We start from the raw sequence: 25,431 nt of genomic DNA, 5'->3' as shown, positions 1-25,431 counted from the left end.
AGTAAACTTAACTTTAAACATAATTATAAAAGTAATTTTTATCTTTAATACCTATAACTGTGTCAAAATTACTTAAACCATCTGTGTTAGTTTAAGTTTAACAAGAATTATATAAGTCATTATATCTTTAAAAACAACATGCATGGAATTTGCTTATCAAGATTTGTTTGTTGAAGATTAAAGTAATCTTTTGTTTTAGCTTAACTTTAAAGATAATTATATAAGTAATTACATATTTAAAAACCTTTAAGTTGCTCATCAAGACATCATTATCACTGAGAAAAAAATATATATAATAAAAAAATGTGTTTTATTATGCTATTAACCAAGATTGTGTTTGGAGTTGAAGAAATGGACATAATGTTTGGGAAAAACTTAATTTTACTGATAAAATAATTAAAAAATAATTATAAACATTATCTAACATTAAACATGTGCTTTTAGTCATTCTATCTTATGATGCCATGGAGTTGTCTAGTTCAGATATTTAATCGGTCACACCCAACTGGACATCGGTCAGTAGGATCGGAGTCTAAGACATGAAGAAAGCCACGGTGCCAAAGGCCAGAACCACTGTGCTCAACTCTAGCAGAAGATCTGTGGTGAAATACAATTATGTTAATATTTTGAATTAACGATGAAAAAAACGGCAGTTGTGACAAATTACATTGAACCAACCATGTAGTGACAATATCTACGCTTATACAATCCGGGTTGTGACACAATCTACGCTTATATAACTCAGGTTGTGACAAGATCTGCCCTTATACAATTAAGGTTGTGACAAGATCTACACATTTACAATCCAGCATGGTCGAGACGGTGAAGCTCATGGCTGCTAAACCGAAAAGTCTCAAGTTCGAATCCTCGGGCAGATAAGGCTCTTTAGCTGGGGACAGCCACTCTTCTAGGAGAGTCAACTTTAGGTTGTTCTTGGTTGGACAAAGGCTATGGAAGCAAATCCAAAACGAAAAGCAGGCTGAAATCGGAGTCAACGGATGGCGCATAACCAGTTGACACGAATACTTAATTGTGTTGAGGGGAATCCCCCCTACAATTAAGAACGAAGAAGAGAAGAAGAATACTATCCAGCCCTAATTTTTTGTATAATAAAAATAAGAAATCAACGTTTGGTTATGCAGGAGAACCTTAGTGGTATCAAATTGGACAGCTTACTTGTCAGCCTGCGTGCGGATCTGTTAGTAGACTTGTGATTGGGTCGAGTTATGTGGCCGCGGTCTGAAAATATCAACACAGTTTATCAGCGTGTGCTATCAGCCTTTACAAGCGAACACATGTGCTATTTCCGGCCGGCTAGAACTGTTGTCATTTAAATGTAAACAAAATCGGTACTACATTTCTTAGATCTTAAACATTGGGGCGCTTTTTCTGCACACTATATCCTAGACACCACAACGTGTTTTTGTTTTTTAAATATTGTCTCTTAGTAATAGTGTTTCTTCCAGACTTTTTTCTTCGGGATTTGGGAGGGGGGGGGGCGGTCAACATTTTTCGGGGAGAGGGGGGGGGCGGACATTAGTAAAAGTGTATGTTTACTATATCAATTCCATCTCGTTCGTGGAGGGGGGGAGGGGGGTAGAAGAGATGCGTGGAAGAAACTCTGCTTAGTAACCTATCAGTTAAAATATTAAGCAGGCATGGTTTTTTTTGTATGTAGAACGTTGGGAATTCCAAACATATTTAATATACAATACAGAGGCCGACTCTTTATTGCTATAGTTATCATTTTCATCATCTTAACCCTTAAATAAATGCATGTCAAAGCAAATTGATTGATATCTATATTTTGTTCCCCAGATTACCATGATATACTATGACTACGACACACTATATAATAGATATACGATATACTATATAATATACTATGATTACTATGACATAATGAGTTAGTTTACCAATTAGGTCCTTGACGAACAGCGTATCATTAGCTCTGTATGGGAACCGTCTTTGCTGTTTGAAAGTTCGTCCATCGTAAATAAAGCGTATTGTCATCGTGGTCTTTCTAAACAGCCTTGCGGGTATATACGAATACCAAAGTTTGGGTTCTCCGTCGTCGCAGTAGCAGCCATCTTGGTACCTCGGATTACCTTCCCATTTTTGGCAGCTATTTGGCGGGAACATTCGATAATTAAACATGCAAATCTGAAGAGAAAAACATATTCGTAAGTCAATGTGCTTATGTGGGAAGATTGTAACAGTAAACAAAGATTGAAGATGGTAACAGTAGAAACAGATTGTAAAAGTAGACTAGGATTGAAATGTGTAACAGTAGACAATGATTGAAGATTATAACCGTAGGCAAGGACTGACGACAGTAACAGTAGACAATGATTGAAGATTGTATAAGTAGATTATGATTGAAGAATGTAAAAGAAGACAATGATTGAAGATTGTAAAACAAGACAATGGTTGAAGATTGTAACAGTAGAAAAGGAATAAACACTGTCACATGAGACAATGATTGAAGATTGTCTAAGTAGACAATGATTGTCGTGTACTACAGAAGTCATTGATTGAAGATTGTCACAGTAGACAATGATTGCCGTGTAGTACAGAAGTCATTGATTGAAGATTGTCACAGAAGACAATGATTGCCGTGTTACACAGAAGTCATGGATTGAAGATTGTCTAAGAAGATAATGATTGCCGTGTACCACAGAAGTCGTGGATTGAAGATTTTCACAGTAGACAATGATTGCCGTGTACCACAGAAGTCGTGGATTGAAGATTGTCACAATAGACAATTATTGTCGTGTACTACAGCAGTCATGGATTGAAGATTGTCTAAGTAGACAATGAGGTGCTAGAGTTTTAATACTTGTACTCCTGTAAACTACTAGAGATAAAAGTACGTAGTTCCCCTTCCAAACCTGACGGTCTATGGGGCAAGGGAAGAAGAGTTCACCTGTTTCTGTGACCTCGGCATATGAAGAGATAGTGTGGTCAGCACTATGCCCAGTCGCCTTTACTTTCCCTAATGTGAGTTAGGTACCTATCAGAGCTGTTTGGACTCAGGGACGGTGTACTAACGAGATATTTTTTTCTGAGTTGTTCGATAATAGAATAAATTTTAACATCTTATGTATTTTAACCAAAATCTATTGAAAAAAAAAACTTTTAAAAGCAGAATACTAACCGGGGTGAAGGAATGATGGTCGGAATAGTTTGTGCAGTCATAATTTTTGTAGGAAGAATCTAAATCAAGCGCGCAAGCCAAGGCAAAAAAGACTGCCTCATCCAATACGTACAACGTGTCCTGTGGTATATGCATACGTCCATAGATAATGAGTGGGTCCCTCCCCCACACCACACACCCTGTACAGCGGGGTAGGTACCCATCTAACGTGGCAATAATTCCATGATCTCGTTGGAATTCAAGCGAGTTCACATTGCCCCTGCTTTCTTGAATTAAAATGTAGATATTAAAAAAAATACAATTAAAACGACAAATCACAAAAAGAAAAACAGCATCCATACGATGTTAATTATGCACATAGTGTGAGAGATACAGAGGCGTAGCAACGGGGGGGTGGGGGGTGGGGTGGGGAGGGGGTTACATGTCTTCGGGGGCGCCAAAATAAGCCCATTTTAGCTGCTGTTTTATATGGGGGTGGGGCGCCAAATTGAAAGTTTGTCCCCGGGCGCCGGGAGCGGTCGCTACGCCTCTGGAGAGATATGTGGCAATTAATGTATACACATTGTGTTTATAATTATGGAAAAACAAATTTGAGCTATGCACATTTTTGTTTGTAATTTGTCGTGTACAGAGTATAGAGAAAGTACTGTAATGGGTAGACAGCATGACCTAGCGGTAGACAGATAGACATCTAGAGACGTTCGAATTCAAATGAAGGAAACTAAGTCCACCCTGCTTTGATGGGTACCTAGCAAAAACGGCTGGGTATAGTGCCTATCACATTATCCCTTCACATACCAAGGTCTCTGAAGCAGCTGAACTCTACTTCATCTGCCCCGTGTTTCTTGGCCACGAGCGGGAAATGACGTTGACGATTGTAGTCGTAGAAAAAAGCAAATCATCAATTTTCACCGTTTTACAACAAATCATCAATTTTCACCGTTTTACAACAGATCATCAATTTTCACCGTTTTACCCCCCCCCCCCTACTATATCGTTACCGATTATATAGTATGCAGTGTACTCGAGCAAAAATATAAATTTTTTTTTTTGGACAAATTAAATTGTGAATTTCTATAACCTTCTGGAGCCGGGAAAACCTAATGTATCATATTGTCCCATCTTGGAGAGTTTCTTCGAGGCTTCTCTCCCCGTCTCACCATGAAAGTCTACGACCCTCCCCCAGAACGAAATGGAATTTATATAAAAACATATTTTTACCAGTGTCCGCTCCCCCTCCCCCCCCCCCCAAAATTTAGTCCCCCCCCCCCCTGAAAATACCAAGCGCCTCCCCAGAGAAAAAAAGTCTGGGAGAAACAGTAATCTTAGAGCGGATCAAATTCCTAAATAGAGGCATTACTATACTGGTGTAATAAAAAATATCTAAGAATATTGAGGTCATTCCTTATTCTTATAGCTATAAGTAATTTACTTTTGCTATGTTTGTAAAAAAAAATCAAGATAGTCATACTATATGTTTTAAAAAGACTATATTGGGTAGGATTTTAATTTACCTGCATGAATAAACATTGAACTCAGAATCCAGGCAATGAACAGCATTCTTCCGACTCTGATGGGTGACTTGCTGTAAAGCAGAGTTGTGAAAAGTTTGCTGACAATTTTTTTTTAATTAGCATCGTTCATGTGTACGTGTGCGTGTGAGTGTAGGCTACTTAGAGCGGGACTGGCTGTGTCTAAGATGCGCGGGAAATTAAAAAAAAAAATGGGTCTTCCCCATTTCCAGATCGTAGTGTATTTTCCCGATCAGAGCTTGGGGACTGAACCTATAGACTATAGAGAAAAACAAGCAATAATAACACTAAATCGGGAGTGATCTCCCCTAAACTTTCTCGAATGTTCTTATGTAACACTACTGGGGATGGCAACTCGGTATATAAACAATATTTTAAATCCATTTTTAATTACTTAAACTTTTAAAAATAGAATATAATCTCGTAAAAAGAATCGCGCACCACGTGAACGCCAAACTAAATGTGTAGAATAGTGCGGAATATTAGTACTTTATAAATTCACATGCGTTTTTTGAGAAATCAAAAATAGAGTAAATTACTACTTACGGTCAACGGAAATTGTTCAAAATTGAAAGAAGGCAGAGAATTAGATCGTTTACTTATACGTAAAATTTCATTCATCTATCTGAAATAGTACTCAAGTTAGCGGCTTTCGAGAAATTGAAAGTAGAAAAAGTTCCACTTCCGGTTATCGGAATTCGCTGAAAAGTTGATACAGATCTACAAATTTGATATAATACTTATATACAAAAGTTCATTAACCTTGCTGTAACGGTATTCAAGGTATCGTGCTTACACACACACACACACACACACACACACACACACACGGACACACACACACACACACAGAGACATACGGACAAGATTGCAAAATTATGTTTTTCCGTATCAGTGAGGTGTAAAACGTCGAGATTTGTAAAAATCTCGATTTTTTTTTTTGCACGATTACAATACTTTCTCTATACTTCGTATATACGAGAAAGTAAAAAACCAGCCTGCTCCTATAGTCCAGAAGGTTCTTTATCCTTGCTAGTTGAAAATTTGTCTTTAATAAGGACATTCATAGAAGATGAATATGATCGCACCAAGTGAGGTTGTGATCTATAATCAATCCTAGGCATTTGTAACTGTTTACCTGTTCAATGTTTGTATTGTCAATAGTATGCGTAATGAGGTAGATGGAAGACGAAGGTGTTTCTGATGAGTCGTAATAATCATTGACTTGGTTTTATCGGGGTGAAGTTTCATTTTGTTAAATTTTGTCAAAGTACCAAGCAATACTTTCTCTATACTTCGTGTATGAGAAAGTAAAAAGGCAAAAGCAATTTGGTTTTCACGTGGAAAATGCGACATAAACAATGACATTCGATAGGCTAGCATAAATTTTATTATACACAATGTAAACGAAATTGCAGTACTAAGTCATGTGGTTTAAAATAGCATTACGTTATTTAAAAACTTTATCTGCAAAGTTTTGTAAACAAATAACTATCGATCACGGAGTTCATGTTCAGCCAATCAATGTTTGTCTTACGAAAGTGAAACATCCGGATGAATGAATTAAAAATAAATAGAAAAGTAGCCTTAAATTCAAAAAAAATATTTTCAATTTCTCAGCATTTGCAACTTTTATAACATTGATTCTAAAAATATTAAAATTCTAAAGTATTGTAAGCTTAAGATTTGTTTTTATTTTTATGGCCCCATGAAGTAAAAATATATTTTTAAAAAGCGAATTATATCCATGCGAACTATATAATAGAATTAACAGAAGGAATCTCGTCAACTTAGTGGCCTCTATGATAAATCTAGAAATAGATTTAGATCGAGATTCTAGAACTATTCTGGAACATACATATTGATATAATCTATATCGTTAACTTTAAATTATACCCAGGAGAGTGACGGGATCTTACTTACGTTCTGTAATGTGTTAACCTATAAAAACCCAAGTATTTTTAGAAATTCAACAGTTTATGTGTATCCCATAGAATTTACAAGGAAACGCCATAGTTAACACCCAAACAGGAAGTAGAAATCTAAATGGAGTTGAGATTATAAAAATTAGGTGGTATTGAGATTATATTAATTCGTTGTGTTGATGTTTACAAACAAAATGGTGGTGTTAATAAAGAGTTAATCAACTGGGCGGTGTTGAGATTATAAAAATTAGGTGGTATTGAGATTATATTAATTCGTTGTGTTGATGTTTACACAAAAAAAAAATTGTGGTGTTAATAAAGAGTTAATAAATTGGGCGGTGTTGAGATTATAAAAATTGAATGGACGTTGAGGCTAGAATCAACAAGGAAGAAATTCTTTTAGCTCGCTGAATGAGGCATTGGATAAGAAATTAAAACCAGAGCAGGCAGGTTTTCGACTACACCTGTCATGTACTGACAACATAGCCACTATGCGCGTACTTATTCAAGTCCATCGAGCGGAAATCACATCTCAATATGACCTTATTCAGTTTTGGGAAGACATTTCAAAGTGTGGACTGAGGTGTCATTTGGAAGTTGATAAATCACTATGGGATCCCTCCAAAATGTATCAACTTCATCCAACAGCTCGATGTAGACTCCAACTGCCAGATCATCCACATCAAGTCGACTAACCCTATTATAGAGAACATCTGAGTACGGCAAGACTGAATGCTTTCGTCAATGCTCTTTTTGACAGTGAAGGGGGTGAATGGGGGTGAATGTTGTTTGTACTTGGTACCCTGTTCCGTTCGTCCTTGTTCAGTCCTCGTATTGTGAGTGATAGCAGTGTGTTTTGTACTCGTTTATGTAAGGGTATATAAGGTGTGTGAAAATGTGTGTGATTGCCTCAGTTTCGTTCAGATCTCACCCAAGGTTAGTATAGTTTAGGTCTGTACTAGCCACTGTGTCCTAGTTTTTGTACCAGCGTGTGTAGGCCTATTTTGTGTTTAGAATAGACTGTGTTAGTTGTAGATAGTTCAAATATCACTAAATTATTTTAGTGTTGACGAGCCTTTGTTTTATTGAATCTTGTGTTTTGTAACCCGTTTGTGGTTGTTTGTCTTATATGTTGAGCTACGCATCGGATCACCCGTAAACGCGTGTCCGTGTTTTCACAAAGCATGTCCGTGTATTTATAAGGCGTGTCCGTGTGTTCACAAGGCGTGTCCGTGTATTTATAAGGCGTGTCCGTGTGTTCACAAGGCGTGTCCGTGTGTTCACAAGGCGTGTCTGTGTGTTCAAGAGGAGTGTTCGTGTGTTCACAAGGCGTGTCCGTGTGTTCACAAGGCGTGTCCGTGTGTTCACACACAAGACGTGTCCGTGTGTTAACAACAGTAAATAACTGGATCAAGCTCAAACAAAAAAAAACTGGAATTCAGTAAATCCTCACTAAACAACTGACGGGTTTAGATTTTGCGGACGACATCAGCCTTCTCTAACATCGACAAAAAATGTCAGTCCACGCTAAGCAAACTGAGTGAACAGGTACTTAAGACAGGCATGAAGATCAACTGGAAAAAAACAAAGGTGATGAGTGTGAGGGTGTCAGGAATCCCAAAGAAAGCACAACACGATACTATTATAGAATTCTTTATTTCACCATCTCCCGTCCTCCGGTCACAAAATACACCTCCTTGCTTTGACACTCAACCTTCAACTGTCGTCCGCATTCATCCCTCCACACCACCTTTCTCTCGCTCACAACACAGCCACTGTCACCCGACCAGTCGCTTCCCTTGTACCCTCGTTCACCCCGTACAACAACATACACGTCAACACACACGGCCTCGCACCTCACTACATGATACATACACACACGCAGAGCCGTTCCACGTATTCACCTTTCATACACATCACATCACCACATACCCTCCATCTGTCCCTAGCTGATGCAATCAGCGGAATTATCAAAAAAAACAACAAACAACAAAAAAAAAAAAAAAAGAAAACCAATAACTCCACACATTATGTATATATACATAACTACGATGTTAACAGTTTCAATGGGACTGTTAAGTGGTCCCTCCAAAGACTTTCCGTAAGTCTGTAGTACACAGAATAGACGCACCATGTCAGACTTGTACTCTGTAAAATACATCTAGTACAAAAACATGGCATCATGTACATATTACATTTCAGAAAATAGCTACATAGTAACCCTGTATAGAACATTTGAAATAGGTTTAAAAATCACACACAAACGACAACCGATCGTTGACTCGGCACCACCAGTAGCATACTTTTGTTGGGTACAATCCACCTTCAGTCTCTGTAAGAATATCATCATTTACATTTCTCGTATATAACAATTAACAATATACATACATACGACAAAAAACCTTAACAAAAAGGATACCGGTACTTGTTTTAAACTTTGGATACGACGTCTATTTTCCTCTCCTTCGGTACAACTTGTCGAAAGACGCCATGCTACATACTGTATATTGTATAACAAATGTCTTACACGTGTGTTGTCTCACCGCCGTCTTGTTGTGTGCTCCGTCCCAGACTGTGACCAGATCAAATATCACCTTACCGCTGCATTAGAATGATAGTTTTGTGGTATGGTCTCTCTCTCGATATCATTCCCGATGATTACGTCGAATGATCCCCGTTCGAATACTAAGGCTCGTACTTGTCCCGTCACATACGGTGATTTAATGTTTATCAGTGCTATCGGTAGGCGTATGACCGTGCCACCAAACACCTCTACCATTTTCCATTCACCCGTGTATTGGTGCTGTTCGACGTAGCTACTTTTTACAGCAATAGTAGAGCAACCCGTGTCTCTAACCGCCTCTACCGTATGAGCTCCCACATTCACCATTAGTGTTGGTATTTTCGGTGTGATCTGTAGTAACGGTGCTTGTTCTTTTCCCTCATTATCTGGGCTACTGTTGTGGTTGTTGTAATCATTGTTATGATTTCCGTCCTGCCCCGGTCTACGTTGTTGGCTGTAATACCCGCGTGTCGCAGGAGTGTTTGAGTCCCTGGGGTATTCCTGACCCGCAGCCTGGTTATTGACCCCAGCGTTTGAATGTCTATGTGGACAGTTCCTAATCATGTGACCCTGTTGTTGGCAGTTAAAACACCTCCCAACGTATCTTGTGCCGTTGGTTTGTGTTCCATATCTCCTTGGCCGTCGATTGTCATCTCTGTGGTTTCCTGCCTCTAGGCCAACGTACTCCGCTGTACCGCCTGTCGCCTTCGCATAGAGGATTGACTCATATTCTGATTCATTATTAGATAATGGTCTATCCGGGTGTGCAATTATGTACTTTTGGCAGTGTTCAGTAAGGTCTTTCAGAGTGGTGGGCTTTCTTTCCTGTATGTAACTTAGTAACTGCTTATCTACTGAATTTGATATTTTATCAATCAAGATGAATTCAATTATACTCTCCACGTTCATCTCCACTCTAGCCGTTTCTAGCCACTTCATAAACGTGGTTTTTAGATCCAGCACGTAGTTTTTGAAGTCCTCAGCTTTGGATGGTAGTCTGTTGTGGAATTTTTTCCTATACGAGTCTTCATTATGTAAGAAGAACTCAAGGAGGGTTTCCTTTAATATTCTGTAGTCCTTCATGTCACCCTCACTCAGGCCCTGACATGCATCCAATGCCTTCCCTCCTATTAAGACAAGGAGTTGAGTTCCCCACTGCGTATCGCTCAAGCTTGTCGTCCTCGCCACTGTCTCGAATCTCCTGATATACGCATCTATGTTTTCCAAATCTTCATGAAATTTCGGCAACTTTGATAGGATATTTTGATGGCTCCCGTCTATGTGTGGTATGTCTTTCATACTTTCATGCTTTATTCGTGCCAGTTCGAATTCCTGCTCCTGCTTCATCCTTTCGAGTTCTATCTTCATTTTTTCGTTCTCTATCCTTGCTTCTGTCTCCATCTTTTCTTGTTCCATCTTCATTCTTTCTCTTTCCCTTCTGCACCATCTGTCCCTCCTTTCTTCATTCTCATTCAGTCTTTTCTCCACCCACTCGTCCAACTTCTCTCCCTCGTATCCGTTGCTTCTACCCAGGCTATACATCTCTGGCAAACTAACAGGTCCCTCCATGTTTCTGTTAGATAATTTATCTAATTCACAAATTCAAAAAGTGCCACTTACAGGAGGTCTGTTGGTACGACAGCAGATACACGTCTATTACCCAGTTTTGGGTGCCGCAGCTCCACCAAATATGTGAGGGTGTCAGGAATCCCAAAGAAAGCACAACACGATACTATTATAGAATTCTTTATTTCACCATCTCCCGTCCTCCGGTCACAAAATACACCTCCTTGCTTTGACACTCAACCTTCAACTGTCGTCCGCATTCATCCCTCCACACCACCTTTCTCTCGCTCACAACACAGCCACTGTCACCCGACCAGTCGCTTCCCTTGTACCCTCGTTCACCCCGTACAACAACATACACGTCAACACACCCGGCCTCGCACCTCACTAAATGATACATACACACACGCAGTGACCCGTTCCACGTATTCACCTTTCATACACATCACATCACCACAATGAGAATCAACAATATACGGGAGCTCCCACTAAGGATACAAGAAACGGCTATACCTGAGGTGGATCGCTTCACATATCTAAGAAGTATAGTAATCACGGATGGGGAGCAGATGGGGACATCAATAGCCGCATCAGAAATGTAAGGTACGCATTCAACGCCCTCCACACAACCGAGACCTTGAGAGCACTGTCTACGATTTCCACAATACGAGTGTTTGTTCAACAACAATGTGAAATCTGTTCCCTTCTATGGTTCTGAGACGTGGAGATTCAACACAAGCTTATAACAACAAACTTCAGACTTTCATTAATGGATGCCTTCGCCGCATATTGAAAAGCAATTGGGCCTGAAAAAGTTACCATTTCCGAACTGTGGCGAAAAACTGGGTGTGAGGGTGGGGGTTAAGAACATCCACCAGTGTGAGGGTGGTGGTTGAAGAGGGCCGATGCTCTACCAAATGTAATGCATGGTTGTAGAAAGTTTGTATTATATATATATATATATATATATATATATATATATATATATATATATATATATATATATATATATATATATTATCTACGGGGAACGCCTTTCTTACGTACGCCTTGTACAGTAATGTGAAATCTTTACAAGTCCAATTCAAGATATTCTATAATGTTTCGTTATTCAACACAAATCAATCTCCTACTCCTACCCTAACTACGTCCTAAGATCTAACTGTCTACTAACACTATCTAACGACAACTACACTTCCAAGACAAACTCTAACACTACATTTATTTTCAACTTCTACGTCTTTCCCCAGCTCTACCTTTGTCTAAGTGCTACCTACCTCTACATATCTCTGACCGTTCTCTACCGCTACCTATCTCTAACTGCTGACCCACGCCTCACTGGTCATCTGACCTTCTCACGTGACTGGTCAGCTCCTCTATATCTATTTGTCTACCTAACTACGCTAGGCTCTGTTTCGGCTATCTTCTACTTGACCTCTATAACCTAAACTTGCATCATCACACTGGGCAAGGCCCTGTTTTCAAAGAAATTCAAAAGCGCAAACAGCGATGGATTGGACACACCAGGCGTAAACCAACTAGCAACATCACCAGACATGCACTAGATTAGAATCCCCAAGGAAAGACGAAAGAAAGTTAGCCAAAACAAACTTGAAAAATGTCAGCTTTAGGAGAAGCTGAAGCAGCCTGAATGTCGTGGACACAACGTGAAGGGTTCGACCCGAACTGAGTACTATGGAGAGGTGTGGTAGCGTTCCCATGCTCCACAAGAGGCCTACTGGAATGATGATGCTGATGCTGGTGATGATATATATATATATATATATATATATATATATATATATATATATATATATATATATATATATATATATATATATATATATATATATATATGGGAGGCACAAAATTATAAGTTCACATGAGCACCGGAATGAGTCGGTACGCCCCTGCGCTAAGAAGGCGAGATTGATTGACAAAAACAATATTAATGGAACCCCACTGGTCAGATTCGTTTTTGTACATTAGGTATATTCATAAATTATAATAACAGTTTACAACAACTAAAATAATATAAAGTTCAAAAGTACTGCAACAAATCAGATGAAAATGAAAATACATGACGTAATACAATCTGACCCCCCCCCCCTAATCACACATTGTTACAAAATGACAAAATAACTGTTTTTTAAAACAGGTAATAAATAACAGGTAATACAAAACAGGTAATAGATAACAGGTAATACAAAACAGGTAATAAATAACAGGTAATACAAAACAGGTAATAAATAACAGGTAATACAAAACAGGTAACAAATAACAGCTTATACAATATAGGTAATAAATAACAGATAATACAAAACAGGTAATAAATAACAGGTAATACAAAACAAGTAATAAATAAAGGTAATACAAAACAGGTAATAAATAACAGGTTATACAAAACAGGTAATAGAATCAGATAATACAAAACAGGTAATAAATAACAGGTAATACAAAGCAGGTAATACAAAACAGGTAATAGAAAACAGGTAATACAAAACAGGTAATACAAAACAGGTAATACAAAACAGGTAATACAAAACAGGTAATAAATAACAGATAATACAAAACAGGTAATACAAAACAGGTAATAAATAACAGGTAATACAAAACAGGTAATACAAAACAGGTAATAAATAACAGGTAATAAATAAAAGGTAATACAAAACAGGTAATAAATAACAGATAATACAAAACAGGTAATACAAAACAGGTAATAAATAACAGGTAATACAAAACAGGTAATACAAAAGAGGTAATACAAAATAGGTAATACAAAACAGGTAATAAATAACCGGTAATACAATACAGGTAATAAATAACAGGTAATAAAAAGCAGGTTATAAAAAACGGCTAATTAAAAACAGATAATAAAAAACAGATAATAAAAAAACAAGAAATAAAAAACAGGTAATAAAAACAGGAATTAAAAACAGGTAATACAAAACAGGAAATAAAAAACTGGTAATAAAAAGCACAAAATAAGAATAAAACGTTTCATCAATTTATTCAATATAATTATACTCCAGCTCAAATAACTTTTGCATTACCCTGTGTGTGTCACCAGGTATTTAAGAAAATTCCTACGTAAAATAATGAGCTTCGGCGTTTGTAAGTTGAACATGTAAAAAATTAATTTAATTTAACTTACGAAAACATGTAGTGTTACAAACTTAAAGAACGAATCATTAATTATTTTAACTTAACAAAACTATATACGTTTGTTGAAGATTAAAGTAATCTATTGTTTTAGCCTAACTTTAAAGATAATTATATAAGTAATTACATATTTAAAAACCTTTAAGTTGCTCATCAAGACACCATTATCACTGAGAAAAAAATATATATATAATAACTAAATGTGTTTTATTATGCTATTAACTAAGATTGTGTTTGGAGTTGAAGAAATGGACATAATGTTTGGGAAAAACTTAATTTTACTGATAAAATAATTAAAAAATAATTATAAACATTATCTAACAATAAACATGAGCTTTTGGACATTCTATCTTATGATGCCATAGAGATGTCTAGTTCATATATTTAATCGGCCACACCCAACTGGACATCGGTCAGTAGGATCGGAGTCTAAGTCATGAAAGAAGCCACGGTACCAAAGGCCAGAACCACTGAGCTCAACTCCAGCAGAAGATCTGTGGTGAAATACAAATATATTAATGTTGTTTTGCATTAACGGTGAAAAACGGCAGTTGTGACAAATTACATTGAACCAACCATGTAGTGATAATATCTACACTTATACAATCCGGGTTGTGACAAAATCTACGCTTATATAATCCAGGTTGTGACAAGATCTGTCCTTATACAATTAAGGTTGTGACAAGATCTGCCCTTATACAATTAAGGTTGTGACAAGATCTGCCCTTATACAATTATGGTTGTGACAAGATCTGCACTTATACAATCCAGCATGGTCGAGTCTGTAAAGTTCATGGTTGTTAAACCGAAAAGGTTGTTCTTGGTTGGACAAAGGCTATGGAAGCAAATCCAAAAAGAAAAGCAGGCTGAAATCGGAGTCAACGGTCTCTATGGCGCATAACCAGTTGACACGTATCCTTAATTGTGTTGAGGGGAATCCCCCCTACAATTAAGAACGAAGAAGAGAAGAAGAAGACAAACCAGCCCTAATTTTTTCTATAATAAAAATAAGAAATCAACGTTTGGTTATGGAGGCTTAGTGGTATCAAATTGGACAGCTTACTTGTCAGCCTGCGTGCGGATCTGTTAGTAGACTTGTGATTGGGTCGAGTTATGTGGCCGCGGTCTGAAAATATCAACACAGTTTATCAGCGTGTGCTATAAGCCTTTACAAGCGAACACATGTGCAATTTCCGGCCGGCTAGAACTGTTGTCATTTAAATGTAAACAAAATCGGTACTACATTTCTTAGATCTTAAACATTGGGGCGCTTTTTCTGCACACTATATCCTAGACACCACAACGTGTTTTTGTTTTTTAAATATTGTCTCTTAGTAATAGTGTTTCTTCCAGACTTTTTTCTCCGGGATTTGGGAGGGGGCGGGGGCGGTCAACATTTTTCGGGGGGGGGGGGGGACACTAGTAAAACTGTATGTTTACTATATCAATTCCATCTCGTTCGGGGAGGGGGGGGGGGAGGGGGGGGGGGGTAGAAGAGATGCGTTGAAGAAACTCTGCTTAGTAACCTATCAGTTAAAATATTAAGCAGGCATGTTTTTTTTTTTTGTATGTAGAACGTTTGGGAATTCCAAACATATTTAATATACAATACAGAGGCCGACTCTTTATTGCTATAGTTATCATTTTCATCATCTTAACCCTTAAATAAATGCATTGCAAAGCAAATTGATTGATGTCTATATTTGTTTTCCCAGATTACCATGATATACTATGACTATGATACACTATAATATATATATATATATATATATATATATATATATATATATATGATATACTATAAATATACTATGATTACTATGACATAATGAGTTAGTTTACCAATTAGGTCCTTGACGAACAGCGTATCATTAGCTCTGTATGGGAACCATCTTTGCTGTCTGAAAGTTCGTCCATCGTAAATAAAGCGTATTGTCATCGTGGTCTTTCTAAACAGCCTTGCGGGTATATACGCATACCAAAGTTTGGGTTCTCCGTCGTCGCAGTAGCAGCCATCTTGGTACCTCGGATTACCTTCCCATTTTTGGCAGCTATTTGGCGGGAACATTCGATAATTAAACATGCAAGCCTGAAGAGAAAAAAACATATTCGTAAGTCAATGTGCTTATGTGGGAAGTTTGTAACAGTAAACAATGATTGACGATTGTAACAGTAGACGCAGATTGTAAAAGTAGACTAGGATTGAAATGTGTAACAGTAGACAATGATTGAAGATTGAAACCGTAGGCAAGGACTGAAGACAGTAACAGTAGACAATGATTGAAGATTGTATAAGTAGATAATGATTGAAGATTGTAAAAGAAGACAATGATTGAAGATTGTAAAACAAGACAATGGTTGAAGATTGTAACAGTAGAAAAGGAATAAACACTGTCACATGAGACAATGATTGAAGATTGACACAGTAGACAATGATTGCCGTGTAGTACAGCACTCATGGATTGAAGATTGTCACATTAGACAATGATTGCCGTGTAACACAGCTGTAATGGATTGAATATTGTCAAAGGAGATAATGATTGCCGTGTTACACAGCTGTAATGGATTGAAGATTGTCACATTAGACAATGATTGCCGTGTAACACAGCTGTAATGGATTGAAGATTGTCACATTAGACAATGATTGCCGTGTAACACAGCTGTAATGGATTGAATATTGTCAAAGGAGATAATGATTGCCGTGTTACACAGCTGTAATGGATTGAAGATTGTCACATTAGACAATGATTGCCGTGTAACACAGCTGTAATGGATTGAAGATTGTCACATTAGACAATGATTGCCGTGTAACACAGCTGTAATGGATTGAATATTGTCAAAGGAGATAATGATTGCCGTGTAACACAGCTGTAATGGATTGAAGATTGTCACATTAGACAATGATTGCCGTGTAACACAGCTGTAATGGATTGAATATTGTCAAAGGAGATAATGATTGCCGTGTTACACAGCTGTAATGGATTGAAGATTGTCACATTAGACAATGATTGCCGTGTAACACAGCTGTAATGGATTGAAGATTGTCACATTAGACAATGATTGCCGTGTAACACAGCTGTAATGGATTGAATATTGTCAAAGGAGATAATGATTGCCGTGTTACACAGCTGTAATGGATTGAAGATTGTCACATTAGACAATGATTGCCGTGTAACACAGCTGTAATGGATTGAATATTGTCAAAGGAGATAATGATTGCCGTGTTACACAGCTGTAATGGATTGAAGATTGTCTGAGTAGACAATGATTGCCGTGTAGTACAGCAGTCATGGATTGGAGATTGAAGATTGTCACATTGGTGTCCGGTCAAAAAACCCCTGGACAAAAACCCCCTGGACATAAACCCCCCGATATAAACAGCAGTAGACAATGATTGCCGTGTAGAACAGCAGTAATGGATTGAAGATTGTCACATTAGACAATGATTGCCGTGTACCACAGAAGTCGTGGATTGAAGATTGACACAGTAGACAATGATTGCCGTGTAGTACAGAAGTCATGGATTGAAGATTGACACAGTAGACAATGATTGCCGTGTAACACAGCTGTAATGGATTGAAGATTGTCTAAGTAGACAATGATTGCCGTGTAGTACAGAAGTCATGGATTGAAGATTGTCCAAGTAGACAATGAGGTGCTAGAGTTTTAATACTTGTACTCCTGTAAACTACTAGAGATAAAAGTACGTAGTTCCCCTTCCAAACCTGTCGGTCTATGGGGCAAGGGAAGTAGAGTTCACCTGTTTCTGTGACCTCGGCATATGAAGAGATAGTGTGGTCAGCACTATGCCCAGTCGCCTTTACTTTCCCTAATGTGAGTTAGGTACCTATCAGAGCTGTGTGGACTCAGGGACGGTGTACTAACGAGGTATTTTTTTCTGAGCTGTTCGATAATAGAATAAATTTTAACATCTTATGTATTTTAACCAAAATCTATTGAAAAAAAAATTTGAAAAGCAGAATACTAACCACGGTGTAGGAATTATGATCGGAATAGTTGGTGCAGTCATAATTTTTGTAGGAAGAATCTAAATCAAGCGCACAAGCCATGGCAAAAAAGACTGCCTCATCCAATACGTACAACGTGTCCTGTGGTATATGCATACGTCCATAGATAATGAGTGGGTCCCTCCCCCACACCACACACCCTGTACAGCGGGGTAGGTACCCATCTAACGTGGCAATAATTCCATGATCTCGTTGGAATTCAAGCGAGTTGACATTGCCCCTGCTTTCTTGAATTAAAATGTAGATATAAAAAAAAATACAATTAAAACGACAAATCACAAAAAACCCAGCATCCATACGATGTTAATTATGCACATAGTGTGAGAGATACAGAGGCGTAGCAACGGGGGGGGGGGGGTGGGGGTGGGGAGGGGGTTACATGTCTGTAGACGTAAGTACTGTAATGGGTAGACGGCGTGACCAAGCGGTAGACAGATAGACATCTAGAGACGTTCGAATTCAAATGAAGGAAACTAAGTCCACCCAGCTTTGATGGGTACCTAGCAAAAACAGCTGGGTATAGTGCCTATCACATTATCCCTTCACATACCAAGGTCTCTGAAGCAGCTGAACTCTACTTCATCTGCCCCGTGTTTCTTGGCCACGAGCGGGAAATGACGTTGACGATTGTAGTCGTAGAAAAAAGCAAATCATCAATTTTCACCGCTTTACAACAAATCATCAATTTTAATCGTTTTACAACAAATCATCAATTTTCACTGTTTTACAACAAATCATCAATTTTCACCGTTTTAAAACAAATCATCAATTTTCACCGTTTTACAACAAATCATCAATTTTTACCGTTTTACAACAGATCATCAATTTTCACCGTTTTACCCCCCCCCCCCCCCCCCACTATATCGTTACCGATTATATAGTATGCAGTGTACTCGAGCAACAATTTACATTTTTTTTTGGACAAATTAAATTGTGAATTTCAATCACCTTCTGGAGCCGGGAAAACCTAATGCATCATATCGTCCCATCTTAGAGAGTTTTTTCCTGGCTTCTCTCCCCCTCTCACCATGAAAGTCTACGACCCTCCCCCAGAACGAAATGGAATTTATATAAAAACATATTTTTACCAGTGTCCACTCCCCCTCCCCCCCCCCCCAAAATTTAGTCCCCCCCCCCCCCCTGAAAATACCAAGTGCCTCCCCAGAGAAAAAAAGTCTGGGAGAAACAGTAATCTTAGAGCGGATCAAATTCCTAAATAGAGGCATTACTATACTGGTGTAATAAAAAATATCTAAGAATATTGAGGTCATTCCTTTGATTCTTATAGCTATAGTAATTTACTTTTGCTATGTTTATAAAAAAAAATCAAGATAGTCATACTATATGTTTTAAAAAGACTATATTGGATAGGATTTTAATTTACCTGCATGAATAAACATTGAACTCAGAATCCAGGCAATGAACAGCATTCTTCCGACTCTGATGGGTGACTTGCTGTAAAGCAGAGTTGTGAAAAGTTTGCTGAAATTTTTTTTTTAAATTAGCATCGTTCATGTGTACGTGTGCGTGTGAGTGTAGGCTACTTAGAGCGGGACTGGCTGTGTCTAAGATGCGCGGGAAATTTAAAAAAAATGGGTCTTCCCCATTTCCAGATCGTAGTGTATTTTCCCGATCAGAGCTTGGGGACTGAACCTATAGACTATAGAGAAAAACAAGCAATAATAACAATAAATCGGGAGTGATCTCCCCTAAACTTTCTCGAATGTTCTTATGTAACACTACTGGGGATGGCAACTCGGTATATAAACAATATTTTAAATCCATTTTTAATTACTTAAACTTTTAAAAATAGAATATAATCTCGTAAAAAGAATCGCGCACCACGTGAACGCCAAACTAAATGTGTAGAATAGTGCGGAATATTAGTACTTTATAAATTCACATGCGTTTTTTGAGAAATCAAAAATAGAGTAAATTACTACTTACGGTCAACGGAAATTGTTCAAAATTGAAAGAAGGCAGATAATTAGATCGTTTACTTATACGTAAAATTTCATTCATCTATCTGAAATAGTACTCAAGTTAGAGGCTTTCGAAAAATTGAAAGTAGAAAAAGTTCCACTTCCGGATATCGGAATTCGCTGAAAAGTTGATACAGATCTACAAATTTGATATAATACTTATATACAAAAGTTCATTAACCTAGCTGTAACGGTATTCAAGGTATCGTGCTTACACACACACACACACACACACACGGACACACACACACACACAGACATACGGACAAGATTGCAAAATTATGTTTTTCCGTATCAGTGAGGTGTAAAACGTCGAGATTTGTACAAATCTCGATTTTTTTTTGCAAGATTACAATACTTTCTTTATACTTCGTATATACGAGAAAGTAAAAAACCAGCCTGCTCCTATAGTCCAGAAGATTCTTTATCCTTGCTAGTTGAAAATTTGTCTTTAATAAAAACATTTATAGAAGATGAATATGATCGGACCAAGTGAGGTTGTGATCTATAATCAATCCTAGGCATTTGTAAGTGTTTACCTGTTCAATGTTTGTATTGTCTATAGTAATGCGTAATGAGGTGGATGGAAGAAGAAGGCGTTTCTGATGAGTCTTAATAATCATTGACTTGGTTTTATCGAGGTGAAGTTTCATTTTGTTAAATTTTGTCAAAGTAGCAAGCAATACTTTCTCTATACTTCGTGTATGAGAAAGTGAAAAAGCAAAAGCAATTTGGTTTTCACGTGGAAAAGGCGACATAAACAATGGCATTCGATAGGCTAGCATAAATTTTATTATACACAATGTAATCGAAATTACAGTACTAAGTCATGTGGTTTAAAATAGCATTACGTTATTTAAAAACTTTATCTGCGAAGTTTTGTAAACAAATAACTATCGATCACGGAGTTCATGTTCAGCCAATCAATGTTTGTCTTACGAAAGTGAAACATCCGACTGAATGAATCAAAAATAAATAGAAATGTAGTAAATGTAGCCTTAAATTCAAAAAATTATTTTCAAGTTCTCAGCATTTGCAACTTTTATAACATTGATTCTAAAAATATTAAATTTCTAAAGTATTGTAAGCTTAAGATTTGTTTTTATTATTATGACCCCATGAAGTCAAAATATTTTTTTAAAAAAGCGAATTATATCCATGCGAACTATATAATAGAATTAACAGAAGGACTCTCGTCAACTTAGTGGCCTCCATGATAAATCTAGAAATAGATTTAGATCGAGATTCTAGAACTATTCTGGAACATACATATTGATATAATCTATATCGTTAACTTTAAATTATACCCAGGAGAGTGACGGGATCTTACTTACGTTCTGTAATGTGTTAACCTATAAAAACCCAAGTATTTTTAGAAATTAATCAGTTTATGTGTATCCCATAGAACTTACAAGGAAACGCCATAGTTAACACCCAAACAGGAAGTAGAAATCTAAATGGAGTTGAAATTATAAAAATTAGGTGGTATTGAGATTATATTTTTTCGTTGTGTCGATGTTTAAAGAGAAAGTGGTGGTGTCAGGAGTTAATAAATTGGGCGGTGTTGAGATTATAAAAATTAGGTGGTATTGAGATTATATTAATTCGTTGTGTTGATGTTTACAAACAAAATGGTGGTGTTAATAAAGAGTTAATCAACTGGGCGGTGTTGAGATTATAAAAATTAGGTGGTATTGAGATTATATTAATTCGTTGTGTTGATGTTTACAAAAAAAAATGGTGGTGTTAATAAAGAGTTAATAAATTGGGCGGTGTTGAGATTATAAAAATTGAATGGACGTTGAGGCTAGAATCAACAAGGAAGAAATTCTTTTAGCTCGCTGAATGAGGCCTTGGATAAGAAATTAAAACCAGAGCAAGCAGGTTTTTGACTACACCTGTCATGTACTGACAACATAGCCACTATGCGCGTACTTATTCAAGTCCATCGAGCGGAAATCACATCTCAATATGACCTTATTCAGTTTTGGGAAGGCATTTCAAAGTGTGGACTGAGGTGTCATTTGGAAGTTGATAAATCACTATGGGATCCCTCCAAAATGTATCAACTTCATCCAACAGCTCGATGTAGACTCCAACTGCCAGATCATCCACATCAAGTCGACTAACCCTATTATAGAGAACATCTGAGTACGGCAAGACTGAATGCTTTCGTCAATGCTCTTTTTGATAGTGAAGGGGGTGAATGGGGGTGAATGTTGTTTGTACTTGGTACCCTATTCCGTTCGTCCTTGTTCAGTCCTCGTATTGTGAGTGATAGCAGTGTGTTTTGTACTCGTTTATGTAAGGGTATATAAGGTGTGTGAAAATGTGTGTGATTGCCCCAGTTTCGTTCAGATCTCACCAAAGGTTAGTATAGTTTAGGTCTGTACTAGCCACTGTGTCCTAGTTTTTGTACCAGCGTGTGTAGGCTTATTTTGTGTTTAGAATAGACTGTGTTAGTTGTAGATAGTGCAAATATCACTAAATTATTTTAGTGTTGACGAACCTTTGTTTTATTGAATCTTGTGTTTTGTAACTCGTTATTGGTTGTCTTATATGTTGAGCTACGCATCAGATCACCCGTAAACGCGTGTCCGTGTTTTCACAAAGCATGTCCGTGTATTTATAAGGCGTGTCCGTGTGTTCACAAGGCGTGTCCGTGTATTTATAAGGCGTGTCCGTGTGTTCACAAGGCGTGTCCGTGTGTTCACAAAGCGTGTCCGTGTGTTCACAAAGCGTGTCCGTGTGTTCACAAAGCGTGTCCGTGTGTTCTCAAGGCGTGTCCATGTGTTCACAACAGTCAATGACTCGATCAAGCTCCGACAAAAAAAAACCTGGAATTCAGTAAACCCTCACTAAACAACTGACGGGTTTAGATTTTGCGGATGACATCAACCTCATCTAACATCGACAAAAATATCAGTCCACGCTAAGCAAACTCAGCGAACAGGTACTTAAGACAGGCATGAAGATCAACTGGAAAAAACCCAAAGGTGATGAGAATCAACAATATACGGGAGCTCCCACATAGGCTATCTCTGATGTGGATCGCTTCACATATCTTAGAAGTATAATAATCAGGGATGGGGAGCAGATGGGGACATCAAAAGCCTCCACACAACCGACACGTCGAGAACTCTGTTTACAATTTCTAAAATACGAGTGTTTGTTCAACAACAATATGAAATCTGTTCCCCTCTATGGTTCTGAGAAGTGGAGATTCAACACAAACTAATAACAAACTTCAGACTTTCATTAATGGATGCCTTCGCCGCATATTGAAAAACAAGTGGGCCTGAAAAAGTTACCATTTCCGAACTGTGGCGAAAAACTAGGTGTGAGGGTGGGGTTTAAGAACATCCACCAGTGTGAGGGTGGTGGTTGAAGAGGGCCGATGCTCTACCAAATGTAATGCAGGGTTGTAGAAAGTTTGTATTATATATATATATATATATATATATATATATATATATATATATATATATATATATATATATATATATATATATACTAGCCGTCCCGGCCAGGCCCTGCTCTGGCTTCTATAATAAAACCTTTCTGTTAAAGACCATTACCTGTGTGTTTAGTAATCATTCTATACCCGGCATTGCCCACCCAAACCACAACCAACCAAAATCAAAACAACAAAACGCAAACATAACGCTAACACAATTACAAATACAAACGAAAACAAAAACCTAACAACAAACCCAACCACAACCACAAACACCAATACAAACACAAAGAAAAAATAAACAAAAAAGCAAACGAAAACAAAAACCTAACAAAAACCCAAACACAAACACCAATGCCAACACAAAAAAACAACGAAAAAGCAAATGAAAACAAACCAAATCCAAACGCAAAACCAACCAAAAACACAAATACAAACCCAAAGAAAAAAACACAAACAAAAACGAAAAAAAGAAAGAACAAAAACGAACCAAATCAAAACGCAACCACTAACGCAAACCCACCTAAACACAAAGAAAACACTAACGCGAACATAAACGCCCGGGACAGAATCGCCTGTTTTAGCTTAGTAAACGACTATAGTACCCCAACTTATTCATAGTTTTTGCACTCACTTAAACGAACACGCCTGTTTCAATTTAATGAACAATTATAATACTCCAAGCTTATCCGTAAAATACCTACAACATTTACACTTGATCAATCCCCGCTAATTATGTAATTATTTTTTTCCCAACACCAAAACAAAGTAATGAAAAGTAAATGCTTTTCCACTAATGCAATGGTTTTGTAAAGGGAAGTAATTGTGTTTTCCTAATTTATCAAAAGGAAGTAAACGCTATAGGACTAAATAAAGACATAATTAGATATTTTGTAAAAGATGATATTTTTTTAAAATTGTGTTTAATGAACATGCCGACAATTATTACTTTCAGTTTGAAAAATGAAAATTATTTCGCAAAACTTTCAATGGTAATTTTTTAACTCATAAATTTAGACAAATGCGCACGGTAATATTCTAACACTAATACAGAACTAAGCTTTATATATTATATATATATATATATATATATATATATATATATATATATATATATATATATATATATATATATATATATATATATATATATACATTATCTACGGGGAACGCCTTTCTTACGTACGCCTGGTACAGTGTTGTGAAATCTTTACAAGTCCAATTCAAGATATTCTATAATGTTTCGTTATTCAACACAAATCAATCTCCTACTCCTACCCTAACTACGTCCTAAGATCTAACTGTCTACTAACACTATCTAACGACAACTACACTTCCAAGACAAACTCTAACACTACATTTATTTTCAACTTCTACTTCTTTCCCCAGCGCTATCTTTGTCTAAGTGCTACCTACCTCTACATATCTCTGACCGTTCTCTACCGCTACCTATCTCTAACTGCTGACCCACGCCTCACTGGTCATCTGACCGTCTCACGTGACCGGTAAGCTCCTCTATATCTATTTGTCTACCTAACTACGCTAGGCTCTGTTTCGGCTATCTTCTACTTGACCTCTATAACCTAAACTGGGCAAGGCCCTGTTTGCAAAGAAATTCAAAAGCGCAAACAGCGATGGATTGGACACACCAGGCGTAAACCAACTAGCAACATCACCAGACATGCACTAGATTAGAATCCCCAAGGAAAGACGAAAGAAGGTTAGCCAAAACAAACTTGAAAAATGTCAGCTTTAGGAAAAGCAGAAGCAGCCTGAATGTCGTGGACACAACGTGAAGGGTTCGACCAGAACTGAGTACTATGGAGAGGTGTGGTAGCGTTCCCATGCTCCACAAGAGGCCTACTGGAATGATGATGATGCTGATGCTGGTGATGATATATATATATATATATATATATATATATATATATATATATATATATAATATATATAAATATGGGAGGCACAAAATTATAAGTTCACATGAGCACCGGAATGAGTCGGTACGCCCCTGCGCTAAGTAGGCGAGATTGATTGACAAAAACAATATTAATGGACC

General features: G+C 37.4%; 2 protein-coding genes across 4 annotated transcripts; both read right to left on the bottom strand.

Moving 5' to 3' along the window:
- Positions 1 to 296: 296 nt before the first annotated feature.
- On the bottom strand, positions 297 to 6,714 carry LOC131928448 (uncharacterized). Of its 2 annotated transcripts, XM_059284506.1 has the most exons (6): positions 6,613 to 6,714; positions 4,672 to 4,742; positions 3,158 to 3,423; positions 1,917 to 2,163; positions 1,177 to 1,239; positions 297 to 597 (listed from the first exon to the last, which is right to left on the bottom strand). In XM_059284506.1, exons 2-6 carry the CDS (start codon positions 4,715 to 4,717, stop codon positions 533 to 535), a joined length of 687 nt encoding a protein of 228 aa, XP_059140489.1. In that variant the 5' UTR covers positions 4,718 to 4,742; positions 6,613 to 6,714; the 3' UTR covers positions 297 to 532. The 2 variants fall into 2 exon arrangements, with proteins under 2 accessions (XP_059140489.1, XP_059140497.1); XM_059284514.1 differs by lacking the exon at positions 3,158 to 3,423.
- Positions 6,715 to 14,145: 7,431 nt separating this feature from the next.
- LOC131928441 (uncharacterized) lies at positions 14,146 to 21,294 on the bottom strand. 2 transcript variants are annotated; one of them, XM_059284482.1, is made up of 6 exons: positions 21,250 to 21,294; positions 19,318 to 19,388; positions 17,895 to 18,160; positions 15,748 to 15,994; positions 14,969 to 15,031; positions 14,146 to 14,399 (listed from the first exon to the last, which is right to left on the bottom strand). In XM_059284482.1, the coding sequence occupies exons 2-6, from the start codon at positions 19,361 to 19,363 to the stop codon at positions 14,335 to 14,337; spliced, it is 687 nt and encodes a 228-aa protein (XP_059140465.1). In that variant the 5' UTR covers positions 19,364 to 19,388; positions 21,250 to 21,294; the 3' UTR covers positions 14,146 to 14,334. The 2 variants fall into 2 exon arrangements, with proteins under 2 accessions (XP_059140465.1, XP_059140475.1); XM_059284492.1 differs by lacking the exon at positions 14,969 to 15,031.
- Between the last annotated feature and the right edge of the window lie 4,137 nt (positions 21,295 to 25,431).

This window comes from Physella acuta, unplaced genomic scaffold, assembly GCF_028476545.2.
Source record: "Physella acuta isolate Inbredline_101_S28 unplaced genomic scaffold, ASM2847654v3 ptg000090l, whole genome shotgun sequence".
Lineage (NCBI taxonomy): Eukaryota > Metazoa > Mollusca > Gastropoda > Physidae > Physella > Physella acuta.
Note: the sequence above shows the minus strand (reverse complement) of the source record. Positions and strands in the feature narration are given on the sequence as shown.

Excerpts from the sequence above, each read along its gene's own strand:
- LOC131928448 (XM_059284506.1), bottom strand. The coding sequence starts at position 4,717 with ATGCTGTTCATTGCCTGGATTCTGAGTTCAATGTTTATTCATGCAG. Across the intron at positions 2,164-3,157 it reads ACCATCATTCCTTCACCCCG|ATTTGCATGTTTAATTATCG; the intron begins GTTAGTATTCTG and ends TTTTCTCTTCAG. Across the intron at positions 1,240-1,916 it reads GTTCGTCAAGGACCTAATTG|ACCGCGGCCACATAACTCGA; the intron begins GTAAACTAACTC and ends TGATATTTTCAG.
- LOC131928441 (XM_059284482.1), bottom strand. The coding sequence starts at position 19,363 with ATGCTGTTCATTGCCTGGATTCTGAGTTCAATGTTTATTCATGCAG. Across the intron at positions 18,161-19,317 it reads TTCAATGTTTATTCATGCAG|AAAGCAGGGGCAATGTCAAC; the intron begins GTAAATTAAAAT and ends TTTTAATTCAAG. Across the intron at positions 14,400-14,968 it reads ATCCGCACGCAGGCTGACAA|ATCTTCTGCTGGAGTTGAGC; the intron begins GTAAGCTGTCCA and ends ATTTCACCACAG.